This window comes from Meleagris gallopavo, chromosome 2, assembly GCF_905368555.1.
Source record: "Meleagris gallopavo chromosome 2, MGAL_WU_HG_1.1, whole genome shotgun sequence".
Taxonomy (NCBI): Eukaryota; Metazoa; Chordata; class Aves; order Galliformes; family Phasianidae; genus Meleagris; species Meleagris gallopavo.
Window position 1 is genome coordinate 100,882,047 of NC_139405.1, and position 11,911 is coordinate 100,893,957.

The 11,911-nt window shown below is 53.8% G+C and overlaps 1 protein-coding gene and 1 long non-coding RNA gene across 3 annotated transcripts; both read right to left on the reverse strand.

Moving 5' to 3' along the window:
- Window positions 1–321: 321 nt before the first annotated feature.
- Window positions 322–11,206, reverse strand: LOC116217853 (uncharacterized). The gene is made up of 8 exons (XM_085218449.1): window positions 8,901–11,206; window positions 8,603–8,654; window positions 8,524–8,563; window positions 8,338–8,427; window positions 7,609–8,004; window positions 5,839–5,953; window positions 992–2,186; window positions 322–898 (listed from the first exon to the last, which is right to left on the reverse strand). The coding sequence occupies exons 1-7, from the start codon at window positions 9,150–9,152 to the stop codon at window positions 1,296–1,298; spliced, it is 1,836 nt and encodes a 611-aa protein (XP_085074575.1). The 5' UTR covers window positions 9,153–11,206; the 3' UTR covers window positions 322–898; window positions 992–1,295.
- Window positions 2,192–5,735, reverse strand: LOC146545105 (uncharacterized). Of its 2 annotated transcripts, none has more exons than XR_014881679.1 (3): window positions 3,060–3,507; window positions 2,874–2,963; window positions 2,192–2,541 (listed from the first exon to the last, which is right to left on the reverse strand). It is a non-coding gene; the product is annotated as an uncharacterized LOC146545105 (long non-coding RNA). The 2 variants fall into 2 exon arrangements; XR_014881678.1 differs by lacking the exon at window positions 2,192–2,541 and adding an exon at window positions 5,658–5,735 and having other exon boundaries at window positions 2,612–2,963; window positions 3,060–3,190.
- Window positions 11,207–11,911: the final 705 nt, after the last annotated feature.

Here is an 11,911-nt window from a genome sequence, read left to right on the forward strand (position 1 = left end):
ATGGTTAGATTGCGGTTGGACTCGATGATCTTTAAGGTCTTTTCCAACCTGAGCGATTCTATGATTCTATGAGCCAACTACCTGCCCTTGCTGCAATAAAGGCAACATTTGTATGAGGGTCACTGGCACATGTTGCCCAGGGAGGTTGTGGACTTTCATTCCTTGGAGATCTTCAAAAGCAAACTGCTCGAGCAGGGCAGTGTTGGATCAGATGAGCTCCAGAAGTTTCTTCCAGCTCCAAGTATTTGGTGACTATGTGACTCGATTTGGGGAATTAAACTGAATTTTAAAATGTTTAGTTATTGATTTGGGTACTGGGAAATGGATAAACGTGTAATGGGACTTACTAGAGTTCTTCACTGCCACTGTCTCTGCCAGCTCTCACTGTTCCCTCCGTCCCTTTCAGTGTTCCTGCTCATGTCCTCCCCTTGGCTTTTTTCTTGTCTCAGAGTACCTGGTCAAGTAGAGCACCTAATGAGCCTTAGACCTCAGGACTGGGATCCTACCATCCTCCCAGGGCTATTGGGTCACCTGCACGGCCCTGATTTTCCTTGAAAGAGAAGCAAGGGTTTTGAAGGCGACTGATACGTACCACGCCACAGCAAGGAGAGGAGGTGCCCACGCAGGCATCTCTCTGCTGTTCCCAGGGTTGCTGCCTATCCTACTGCAGCAAGAAGAACGGGTGCTGGGGCCTCTATCTTCTCAGTCCCACTGTGGACAGCCAACCTCATTGCTTTCTGCCCTTTGCTGCGCTGCAGGACTGGCACTGCTCCCAGCCCATACTGAATGCCTGGGGAATGCCAGGCCCAGGTCCCTGCCTTCAGGGATCAGGACAGCCACTGTGTCCTCTCTGTAGAAGACGGCTGAGTAGTGAGCAGAGGAGCTGCAGCTGCTGTTCCTACACAGGAAGGAGCAGAAGAACATTTGTGAGATCGCTTAACAGGGAGAGCACCTTCTCCCTGGAAGGGTGTGACAGAGACCTACTACTCACTGACTGTGTGTCCTGGTGGGCTCCCTCCTGCAATTACAGGGGTTGATGTCCTCAGCCAAAGGAGCCCCTCTGGCTGAGGATCTGCAGGAGCATTTTTTGGGACTGCTGCCTCTTGGTTGGGGCTGCAGTTGCAGGTGCAGCCAATCTCTGGGAGCTTACACCTCCTGGCTGGTTGCAGCGTGGGGCTTTGCTGCATGTAGAGCAGACTGTCCCAGAGTCAGATCTGTTCTGGGTGCATCCTTCGCCCTTCTCTTCCACCCTGTGTCCTTGCCCCAAGTTCCTCTGCTGCCATACCCGTCCTCGGTTATTTGACATTTTTTGTGGGCTTTTTTGAAAAGGAAGCCCGCACCAGCTTCTGCAGCTCATCAGCAGTTTGTCTGGCTTTGTTCAAATCTCGAATTGCTGAGAAGAGCTCCTGCATGAGGGAGATTGGAACGTTGATCTCAGTGCGATTTGGAGGCTGTGGCAGATCAGAGGGTCTCTGCTCACTGGAGGAGCGCTTTCTCTTTCGAGACACTCTTCTTGGAGGAGCTGGCTTGTCCTGGGTGTGTCCCTTGCCCTTCTGCTCCTGCCCACTGGTAGCGTCAGGTGGCAATCCGCTACTCACTGCAGCTGTACCCATCTGGACACCTGCTACATCAACATTCTGAGATGGAGCAGGAGCTTGGGTCTCCAAGAGCAGCCCACTCCCAGGTAGCAGCACTTGGGCTGGCTCTCTACAGGCAACGGGAGCCAGCACGTCCTGCTGGAGCCAGCTGTCACCCTGGCTTGATCCATTATTGGCACCTCCGGCCTCACTGGCACCATTGAAAGTCTTATCTTCAGTTGCCACCAAGTCCTTCTTCATTGCCTCCAGAGGTGGACGTGGGCTTTTCCTTTTGGCCAGCAGTCTCAGCCATCGCCTACTCCTACACTGATCTGTGTCCAGCCTTGTCGGCTCTGAGAATCTGTTTTCTGTGATGGGCTCTCCTCTCTTCCTTGAGAGCCTCTCACATCTCTTTCTGATCACATAATAGAGGGCCTTGCTGGCACCTCGGAACTTGGCCCAGGCACGCTGAATGTAAAGGTGCATGAGATGGGCTGGCACACAGCAGCTTCTGTAATGCAGACGTGGTGTCTCAGGCCTGGGTGTCTCATGTTCTTCTGGGACACGCCTGGGCCTCATCTCTGCATGTGGTGGCTGGGGGCTGAACGTCTTCCCCAGCCTAGGCTCTGAGAAACTCCTCTGCAGGTGCTGTGGTGCCTGCATTATGTTAGGATGCTCCGGATGACTTCTCGTAGCCTCATCCACAAAAGGCGGGTCCTGCACCAAGAGAGCCACCATCACAGCAGGCTTTTTCTGATCACCAAGGCCCAGTCCCTGCTCCACTTTGCTTTCTGGGATGGAGCTTTCCAAGTTCTCCTGGGCTTTTGGGTGTGGGCAAGGTGCCTCCATTTCCCCGCAACTGGTGCTCAAAGGGTACAGCGATGTCCTTGAAGCTCAGAGGTTTTCACTCCCTGTGTCCGAGGTGGTGAAGTCATCGCTGCCTTCACGCATTTCCAAGATGAGCCTGTGTCGGATGGAGAAAGAGAAGGAAGATGAGGGCAGTTCTGAGCCAAAGACTCGTGAGGGCCCCGGGCTCTTCTGTCGCCTCAAAGGTGTAGGCAGGCTATGTCATTTCCATGGGGTCCCAACAAGAGCGTGCCCAAGTTTCCATCCCTGCTTGTGGGGCATATAGCAAGGATGACACTGTCATGTCTGTGCCTCAGTGGTAAACTCTTCTACAAGGACACTGCCTCTCAGATTTCAAGTCTGTGGATATCCCTCCCAGAGTCATTGCAGTTTTCCTTGCCACCAAGCCCTGCCCCTGTCCCCGTCCCCATCCCCTATCAGTGGTCTCACATCTCCAAGCATCTGGTAATGGCCTGAAGTCTTCTGTTCATGTGATCAAGTCTTTCACTGGTATCATCCGTTTGCCTGGGCACTGAGGAGCTGCAGCAGAGCAGAGAGCAGCGTTAGTGGGATTCCATTTGGTTGGAGGTGACTGGAGAGGGCTGCCGTGCTCCAAGAGGGGACAATTTTACTTACTGCATCCTCACGTGCTGTGAAGATGTGTGGAAGTCGCAGACTGTTGGCAAAGGAGACAGAGTGAGTGGATGGGGAGCACCTCTAGAATTTTCCTGGTTACCTCCACGTTGGCACTTCCTCTGTCTCTCTTTCTGTATGGGCAAAGAAAACAGCAAGCGAGAGGGGAGCATCCTCAGCAGCACCCAGCAACCCAGGGCACAGCCAGGCCCAGGCCCGTGCCTGCCCCGGGACTCCTGGCCGAGCCTGGCCAGGCCCCGCTGGGACACGGCCTCTCCTCCCAGGCAGGGCCCCCAGCCCAGCCCTGCGGATGGCCCTGACCCCACCGACCCCCCTCCGTGTGTTGCAGCGCCTGGCTCAGCACCAGCCCTGACTCCTACCTTCCACTTCCACAAGGCCATAATGAATACAAATAATGATACGATCAGCATGATCCCAAGGATGGGGTAGAAGATATCATCATCCTCCAAGCCGAGGAAGAATCTCATTCCCCAAAAATCAGCCATGTCTGTGATGTGCAGAGAGAGCCAAGCAGTCAAGCTCCTCTCTCCAGGCAACTCACAGGCAAAGTGGCACTCAGCCTCGCTCTGCCCAGAACTTCGAGTTGTCCCCTTTGTGATGTAGTTTGCCATGTCACCAGCTGGCTGCTATGGCAACGTTTGTGATGCAGGGACAGTGGGGTGTGGCACAGCGGGGCCAGCTCAGCACAGCGGGGCCATGGCCGGCCCGCCCCAACACCGAGACCTGGCCCTGTGCAGGGCCACATGAAGCCTCTGCCTCTCACCAGGAAGGACTGAATTGCGGGCTCTGTGCCGTGCTCCCACTTTTGAGAGCCCATGAAGCTCTCTTTGGCCCTGACGAGTCCAGTAAGGCAATGGTGGTCGTGCTGCTGCTGCTTGCTCTTCCCCAGCATTTTCAGGGAAGACCTCGAGCGGATCAGCTCGGAGCAGAGGCTCGCACGATGGACCCGTCACAGACAAGTAAAACTGGCAGAACACCAAAAGAGGTACAGGGAGCCCCAGCTCCCCCACGTGGGAAGAGCACAGCTCCTGAGGAATAATGCGGCAGTTGGCACAGGTTGTGTGAAGTGCAGAGGTTTTCACTCCCTGTGTCCAAGGTGGTGGAGTCATCGCTGCCTTCAGGCATTTCCAAGATGAGCCTGTGTCAAATGGAGAAAGAGAACGAAGATGAGGGCAGTTCTGAGCCAAACACTCGTGAGGGCTCCCGGAGTCTTCTGTCGCCTCAAAGGTGTAGGCAGGCCGTGTCATTTCCAGGAGGGTCCCTTGGGATGTAGTTTTGGAGGGTGTGGGAGCCCAGGAAGGCTGGGAATACTTTAAGGAAGTAATTTTAAAGGTGCAGGAGCTAAGCATGCCTAAGTCACGGAAGGTGAGCTGATGGGCAAGGAGGCTGAACTGGCTGAACAGAGACCTTTGGCTGGAACTCATGACCAAAAGAAAAGTTTATGATCTCTGGAAGAGTGGGCAAGCTACTTATGATGATTACAGATAGATAGTGAAGCTGTGCAGGGAGAAAATTAGAAAAGCCAAAGCCCAGCTAGAACTGAACTTGGCCACTAAGGTAAAGGACAACAATAAAAATTTCTACAAATATATCAACAGCAAGAGGAGGGCTAGGGAGAATCTCTATCCCTCGCTGGACGCTGAGGGCAGCTTGGTGACCAAGGATCAGGATAAGGTTGAGGTGCTTAATGCCTTCTTTGCCTCAGTCTTTAATAGTAAGACTTGTTACTCCCTGAGCACACAGCCCCCTGCGCTGGTAGATAGGGTTGGGGAAGAGAATAGGCCCAGCATAATGCACAGTGAGATGGTTTTGGACCTGCTCCGAAAGCTGGGTGCTCACAAGTCCGTGGGGCTGGATGGATTGCAGCCTGGGGTGCTGAGGGAGTTGGAGGATGTGGTTGCCAAGCCACTCTCCACCATCCTTCAGCAGTCCTGGCTAACTGGAGCCTTTGACACTGCCCCGCACAACAGCATCGCGGAAAAGCTGGCTGCCCACGGTTTGGATGGGCATACGCTCTGCTGGGTGAAACACTGGCTGGATGGTGGGCCCAGAGAGTTGTGGGCAATGGAGTTAAATCCAGTTGGCTGCCGGTCACGAGCAGTGTCCCCCAGAGCTCGGTACTGCGGCTGCTTCTATGCACCATCTTTGTTAACGATCTTGATGAGGGGATTGAGTGTGTCTGCTCGAGCAGAGCAGTGTTGGATCAGATGAGCTCCAGAAGTTTCTTCCAGCTCCAAGTATTTGGTGACTATGTGACTCGATTTGGGGAATTAAACTGAATTTTAAAATGCAGTTATTGATTTGGGTACTGGGATAAACGTGTAATGGGACCTACTAGAGTTCTTCACTGCCACTGTCTCTGCCAGCTCTCACTGTTCCCTCCGTCCCTTTCAGTGTTCCTGCTCATGTCCTCCCCTTGGCTTTCTTCTTGTCTCAGAGTACCTGGTCAAGTAGAGCACCTAATGAGCCTTAGACCTCAGGACTGGGATCCTACCATCCTCCCAGGGCTATTGGGTCACCTGCACGGCCCTGATTTTCCTTGAAAGAGAAGCAAGGGTTTTGAAGGCGACTGATACGTACCACGCCACAGCAAGGAGAGGAGGTGCCCACGCAGGCATCTCTCTGCTGTTCACAGAGTTGCTGCCTATCCTATTGCAGGGGCGCTGGGGCCTCTATCTTCTCAGTCCCACTGTGGACACCCAACCTCATTGCTTTCTGCCCTTTGCTGCGCTGCAGGACTGGCACTGCTCCCAGCCCATACTGAAAGCCTGGGGAATGCCAGGCCCAGGTCCCTGCCTTCAGGGATCAGGACAGCCACTGTGTCCTCTCTGTAGAAGACGGCTGAGTAGTGAGCAGAGGAGCTGCAGCTGCTGTTCCTACACAGGAAGGAGCAGATGAACACCTGTGAGGTCACTTCCAGAGATAAATTTCTTGAGAGTGCTCCTGCTCCTTGCAAGGGCATTGTCAAATGGGCTCGTTCGGCCCACTTCCCTTATTAATGGGGCAGGGGGATTCACGGACCCATGACCAAGGAACAGGAAAAGGGTAGAGAGATGAGAAAAAAGAGCAGCAATGATCTGTGGAGAAACAAACGAATTTACTAGAAAGAGATTGGAATAATCAAATAAAATGGACAGAGTCCAAAAACAGACTCACTCTAATGCTAACGCGAGATGTCTAGCAGGGCGAAGCAGAAAGGAAAAGAGAGAATGTCTCTTCATGTGTGAACAGTTTTATTCCCTCTAAATGGAAAACGAAAACAGAATAAAGCAAAGTCCTCTGGGGTATGCTGTGTGTAGTTCCTCTATTCTGAGAAACTGGTACCAAGAACTATCCACGATCCACAGAACTGGAGCATTAACTCTTTAACTCCCAGTGCACTACGTGATGTTATGATGTGGAACATCAATAAGCAAAAATCATAAAAACATGACAGAGATCTGCTGCTTAGTGACTGTGTGTCCTGGTGGGCTCCCTCCTGCAATTACAGGGGTTGATCTGCAGGACCATTTTTCGTGACTGCTGCCTCTTGTCTCTCTCCCTGTTTGGGATTCATTCAGTCTCTTCTCATCCTGCACCTGGGGCTGCAGTTGCAGGTGCAGCCAATCTCTGGGAGCTTACACCTCCTGGCTGGTTGCAGCGTGGGGCTTGGCTGCATGTAGAGCAGAGTGTCCCAGAGTCAGATCTGTTCTGGGTGCATCCTTCGCCCTTCTCTTCCACCCTGTGTCCTTGCTCCAAGTTCTTCTGCTGCCATACCCGTCCTCTTGACATTTTTTGTGGGCTTTTTTGAAAAGGAAGCCCGCACCAGCTTCTGCAGGTCCCAGTGCGATTTGGAGGCTGTGGCAGATCAGAGGGTCTCTGCTCACTGGAGGAGCGCTTTCTCTTTCGAGACACTCTTCTTGGAGGAGCTGGCTTGTCCTGGGTGTGTCCCTTGCCCTTCTGCTCCTGCCCACTGGTAGCGTCAGGTGGCAATCCGCTACTCACTGCAGCTGTACCCATCTGGACACCTGCTACATCAACATTCTGAGATGGAGCAGGAGCTTGGGTCTCCAAGAGCAGCCCACTCCCAGGTAGCAGCACTTGGGCTGGCTCTCTACAGGCAACGGGAGCCAGCACGTCCTGCTGGAGCCAGCTGTCACCCTGGCTTGATCCATTATTGGCACCTCCGGCCTCACTGGCACCATTGAAAGTCTTATCTTCAGTTGCCACCAACTGCTTCTTCATTGCCTCCAGAGGTGGACGTGGGCTTTTCCTTTTGGCCAGCAGTCTGAGCCATCATCTATTCCCACACTGAGCTGTGTCCAGCCTTGTCGGCTCTGAGAATCTGTTTTCTGTGATGGGCTCTCCTCTCTTCCTTGAGAGCCTCTCACATCTCTTTCTGATCATGTAATAGAGGGCCTTGCTGGCACCTCGGAACTTGGCCCAGGCACGCTGAATGTAAAGGCACATGAGATGGGCTGGCACACAGCAGCTTCTGCAATGCAGACGTGGTGTCTCAGGCCTGGGTGTCTCATGTTCTTCTGGGACACGCCTGGGCCTCATCTCTGCATGTGGTGGCTGGGGGCTGAACGTCTTCCCCAGCCTAGGCTCTGAGAAACTCCTCTGCAGGTGCTGTGGTGCCTGCATTATGTTAGGATGCTCCGGATGACTTCTCGTAGCCTCATCCACAAAGGGCGGGTCCTGCACCAAGGGAGCCACCATCACAGCAGGCTTTTTCTGATCACTGACGCCCAGTCCCTGCTCCACTTTGCTTTCTGGGATGGAGCTTTCCAAGTTCTCCTGGGCTTTTGGGTGTGGGCAAGGTGCCTCCATTTCCCCGCAACTGGTGCTCAAAGGGTACAGCGATGTCCTTGAAGCGCAGAGGTTTTCACTCCCTGTGTCCGAGGTGGTGAAGTCATCGCTGCCCTCAGGCATTTCCAAGATGAGCCTGTGTCGGATGGAGAAAGAGAAGGAAGATGAGGGCAGTTCTGAGCCAAACACTCGTGAGGGCCCCCGGGCTCTTCTGTCGCCTCAAAGGTGTAGGCAGGCTATGTCATTTCCATGGGGTCCCAACAAGAGCGTGCCCAAGTTTCCATCCCTGCTTGTGGGGCATATAGCAAGGATGACACTGTCATGTCTGTGCCTCAGTGGTAAACTCTTCTACAAGGACACTGCCTCTCAGATTTCAAGTCTGTGGATATCCCTCCCAGAGTCATTGCAGTTTTCCTTGCCACCAAGCCCTGCCCCTGTCCCCGTCCCCATCCCCTATCGGTGGTCTCACATCTCCAAGCATCTGGTAATGGCCTGAAGTCTTCTGTTCATGTGATCAAGTCTTTCACTGGTATCATCCGTTTGCCTGGGCACTGAAGAGCTGCAGCAGAGCAGAGAGCAGCGTTAGTGGGATTCCATTTGGTTGGAGGTGACTGGAGAGGGCTGCCGTGCTCCAAGAGGGGACAATTTTACTTACTGCATCCTCACGTGCTGTGAAGATGTGTGGAAGTCGCAGACTGTTGGCAAAGGAGACAGAGTGAGTGGATGGGGAGCACCTCTAGAATTTTCCTGGTTACCTCCACGTTGGCACTTCCTCTGTCTCTCTTTCTGTATGGGCAAAGAAAACAGCAAGCGAGAGGGGAGCATCCTCAGCAGCACCCAGCAACCCAGGGCACAGCCAGGCCCAGGCCCGTGCCTGCCCCGGGACTCCTGGCCGAGCCTGGCCAGGCCCCGCTGGGTCACGGCCTCTCCTCCCAGGCAGGGCCCCCAGCCCAGCCCTGCGGATGGCCCTGACCCCACCGACCCCCCTCCGTGTGTTGCAGCGCCTGGCTCAGCACCAGCCCTGACTCCTACCTTCCACTTCCACAAGGCCATAATGAATACAAATAATGATACGATCAGCATGATCCCGAGGATGGGGTAGAAGATATCATCATCCTCCAAGCCGAGGAAGAATCTCATTCCCCAAAAATCAGCCATGTCTGTGACGTGCAGAGAGAGCCAAGCAGTCAAGCTCCTCTCTCCAGGCAACTCACAGGCAAAGTGGCACCCAGCCTCGCTCTGCCCAGAACTTTGGGTTGTCCCCTTTGTGATGTGGGTTGCCATGTCACCAGCTGGCTGCTATGGCAACGTTTGTGATGCAGGGACAGTGGGGTGTGGCACAGCGGGGCCAGCTCAGCACAGCGGGGCCATGGCCGGCCCGCCCCAACACCCGAGACCTGGCCCTGTGCAGGGCCACACGAAGCCTCTGCCTCTCACCAGGAAGGACTGAATTGCGGGCTCTGTGCCGTGCTCCCACTTTTGAGAGCTCTCTTTGGCCCTGACGAGTCCAGTAAGGCAATGGTGGTCGTGCTGCTGCTGCTTGCTCTTCCCCAGCATTTTCAGGGAAGACCTCGAGCGGATCAGCTCGGAGCAGAGGCTCGCACGATGGACCCGTCACAGACAAGTAAAACTGGCAGAACACCAAAAGAGGTACAGGGAGAACAAGGGAGCCCCAGCTCCCCCACGTGGGAAGAGCACAGCTCCTGAGGAATAATGCGGCAGTTGGCACAGGCTGTGTGAGCAGGGAGGGTGCAGTCCTCCTCCCCATGAAGAGACCGGTCCATCTATCACTCTTCACCTTATGAAGGGCACTAGACAATCCATGGTCTCCCCTTGGCTGAAAGCCATTGCCGCAAAGGCCGTGATGACCCAATCTGTGTGCCTGTGTGGCTGTGCATGTCTCTGGCTGCAGGGAGTGCCCGAGCCTGCTGCTGCTGCTGGTAAAGGGCTGCAGGGATTCTATCTGCGTGAGGTGTGAGCAGGTGGGTCATCTGCTCAGTATGCTGGGAGAGCTCAAGGAGGAGGTGGGGAGGTTAAGGACTGTCAGGGAGTGTGAGCAGGAGATAGATGGGTGGAGTAACTCTCTGGGAGAAAGAAACAGTAGTGGACACCATCCCCTGCTATACTCAAGCAGAGGGAGCCAATTTGAGAGGAGGAGTGGAAGCAGGTGCCAGCTCAGTGGCACAGGCAAACTCCAACTCAATCTATCTTGTTTCCCCAGGTGCCTCTGTGTAATTGGTTGGAGGCCCTAGAACCTGAGGGTGAGGTGAGTGAGGATGCGGGGGGAAATCTACCTGTAAGGTTGCCTAGGGTGAGGCGGTCATCTCCACACCTCCAGACTGCCTCCACCAGGAAGGACAGATGGGTGATTATTGTAGGCGAGTCCCTGCTGAGAGGAACAGAGGGCCCTATATGTTGGCCTGACCCTACCAGCAGGGAAGTGCGCTGCCTCCCTGGGGTCTGGGATATGTCTCGAAAACTCCCCAGTCTGATCCACCCCTCTGATTATTATCCTTTATTAATAGTTCAGGCTGGCAGTAATGAGGTCACTGACAGCAGCCAGAGGATTATCAAAAATTACTTCAGGCGACTGGGGTGGTTAGCTGATGGAGTGGGCATACAGCTAGTATTTTCTTCTATTCCTTGAGTGGCAGGGAAGGACATGAGAGAAGCAGGAAAATTCATCTTATGAACACTTGGCTGAGAGACTAGTGCAAATGCAAGAATTTTGGTTTCTTTGATCATGGGGCGGTTTACTTGGCACCTGGCTTGAGATCTGCTGATGGGTCTCACCTGTCTGAAAGGAGGAAATGGATAATTGCCCAGGAGCTGGAAGGGCTTGTGGAGAGGGCCTTAAACTAGATATGAAGGGGGAGGGAATAAAACCAGAGAAGAGCGTATGGGAATGATAATAGGATTAGGGGTGAGACAAGGGGCTCAGGTAAAGTGCATCTACACTAATGCATGCAGCATAGGCAACAAACAGGAGGATCTGGAGGATATTGTGTTGTGGCAGGCAGTCTATGACTTAGTTGCCATTACAGAAACATGGTGGGATTGCTCCAATGATTGGAGTGCTGCAGTGGGTGGCTACAAGCTCTTCAGAAGGGATAGGGTTGAGAGCTTATGGGTCAGAATGAAAGCGAAGGCCAACAAGACTGACATTCTTGTGGGAGTCTGCTTCAGGCCACCCAACCAGGATGAAGAGGCGGACAAGACATTTTACAGACAATAGGGTGAGGTCTCAAGGTCTCTCCCCCTTGTTCTTGTGGGGGGCTTCAACTTTCCTGACGTCTGCTGGATTTATAACACAGCGGATGGGGAACTGGAGGTTCCTAGAGTGTGTGGGAGATAACTTCCTGACACAGCTGGTGAAGGAGCCAACAAGGGGAAGCAAAATTCTGGACCTGCTGTTTGTTAACAGAGAAGGTCTTGTGGGGGATGTAAAGGTTGGAGGCCGTCTGAGGCATAGTGATCACAAGATGCTAGATTTCTCAGTCCTTGTGGAACCACAGAGGGGAGTCAGCAGAAAGCCAAAGCCCAGCTAGAACTGAACTTGGCCACTAAGGTAAAGGACAACAGTAAAAATTTCTACAAATATATCAACAGCAAGAGGAGGGCTAGGGAGAATCTCTATCCCTCGCTGGACGCTGAGGGCAGCTTGGTGACCAAGGATCAGGATAAGGTTGAGGTGCTTAATGCCTTCTTTGCCTCAGTCTTTAATAGTAAGACTTGTTACTCCCTGAGCACACAGCCCCCTGCGCTGGTAGATAGGGATGGGGAAGAGAATAGGCCCAGCATAATGCACAGTGAGATGGTTTTGGACCTGCTCCGAAAGCTGGGTGCTCACAAGTCCGTGGGGCTGGATGGATTGCAGCCTGGGGTGCTGAGGGAGTTGGAGGATGTGGTTGCCAAGCCACTCTCCACCGTCCTTCAGCAGTCCTGCTAACTGGAGCCTTTGACACTGCCCCGCACAACAGCATCGCGGAAAAGCTGGCTGCCCACGGTTTGGATGGGCATACGCTCTGCTGGGTGAAACACTG

Bases quoted from the DNA above. Each gene is read 5' to 3' on its own strand.
- LOC116217853 (XM_085218449.1), bottom strand. From the start codon at position 9,152: ATGGCAACCCACATCACAAAGGGGACAACCCAAAGTTCTGGGCAGAGC. The intron at 8,655-8,900 runs GTAGGAGTCAGG...TTGCCCATACAG, and splicing joins TGGCCTTGTGGAAGTGGAAG to AAAGAGAGACAGAGGAAGTG. The intron at 8,564-8,602 runs GTGCTCCCCATC...CTTTGCCAACAG, and splicing joins TAACCAGGAAAATTCTAGAG to TCTGCGACTTCCACACATCT.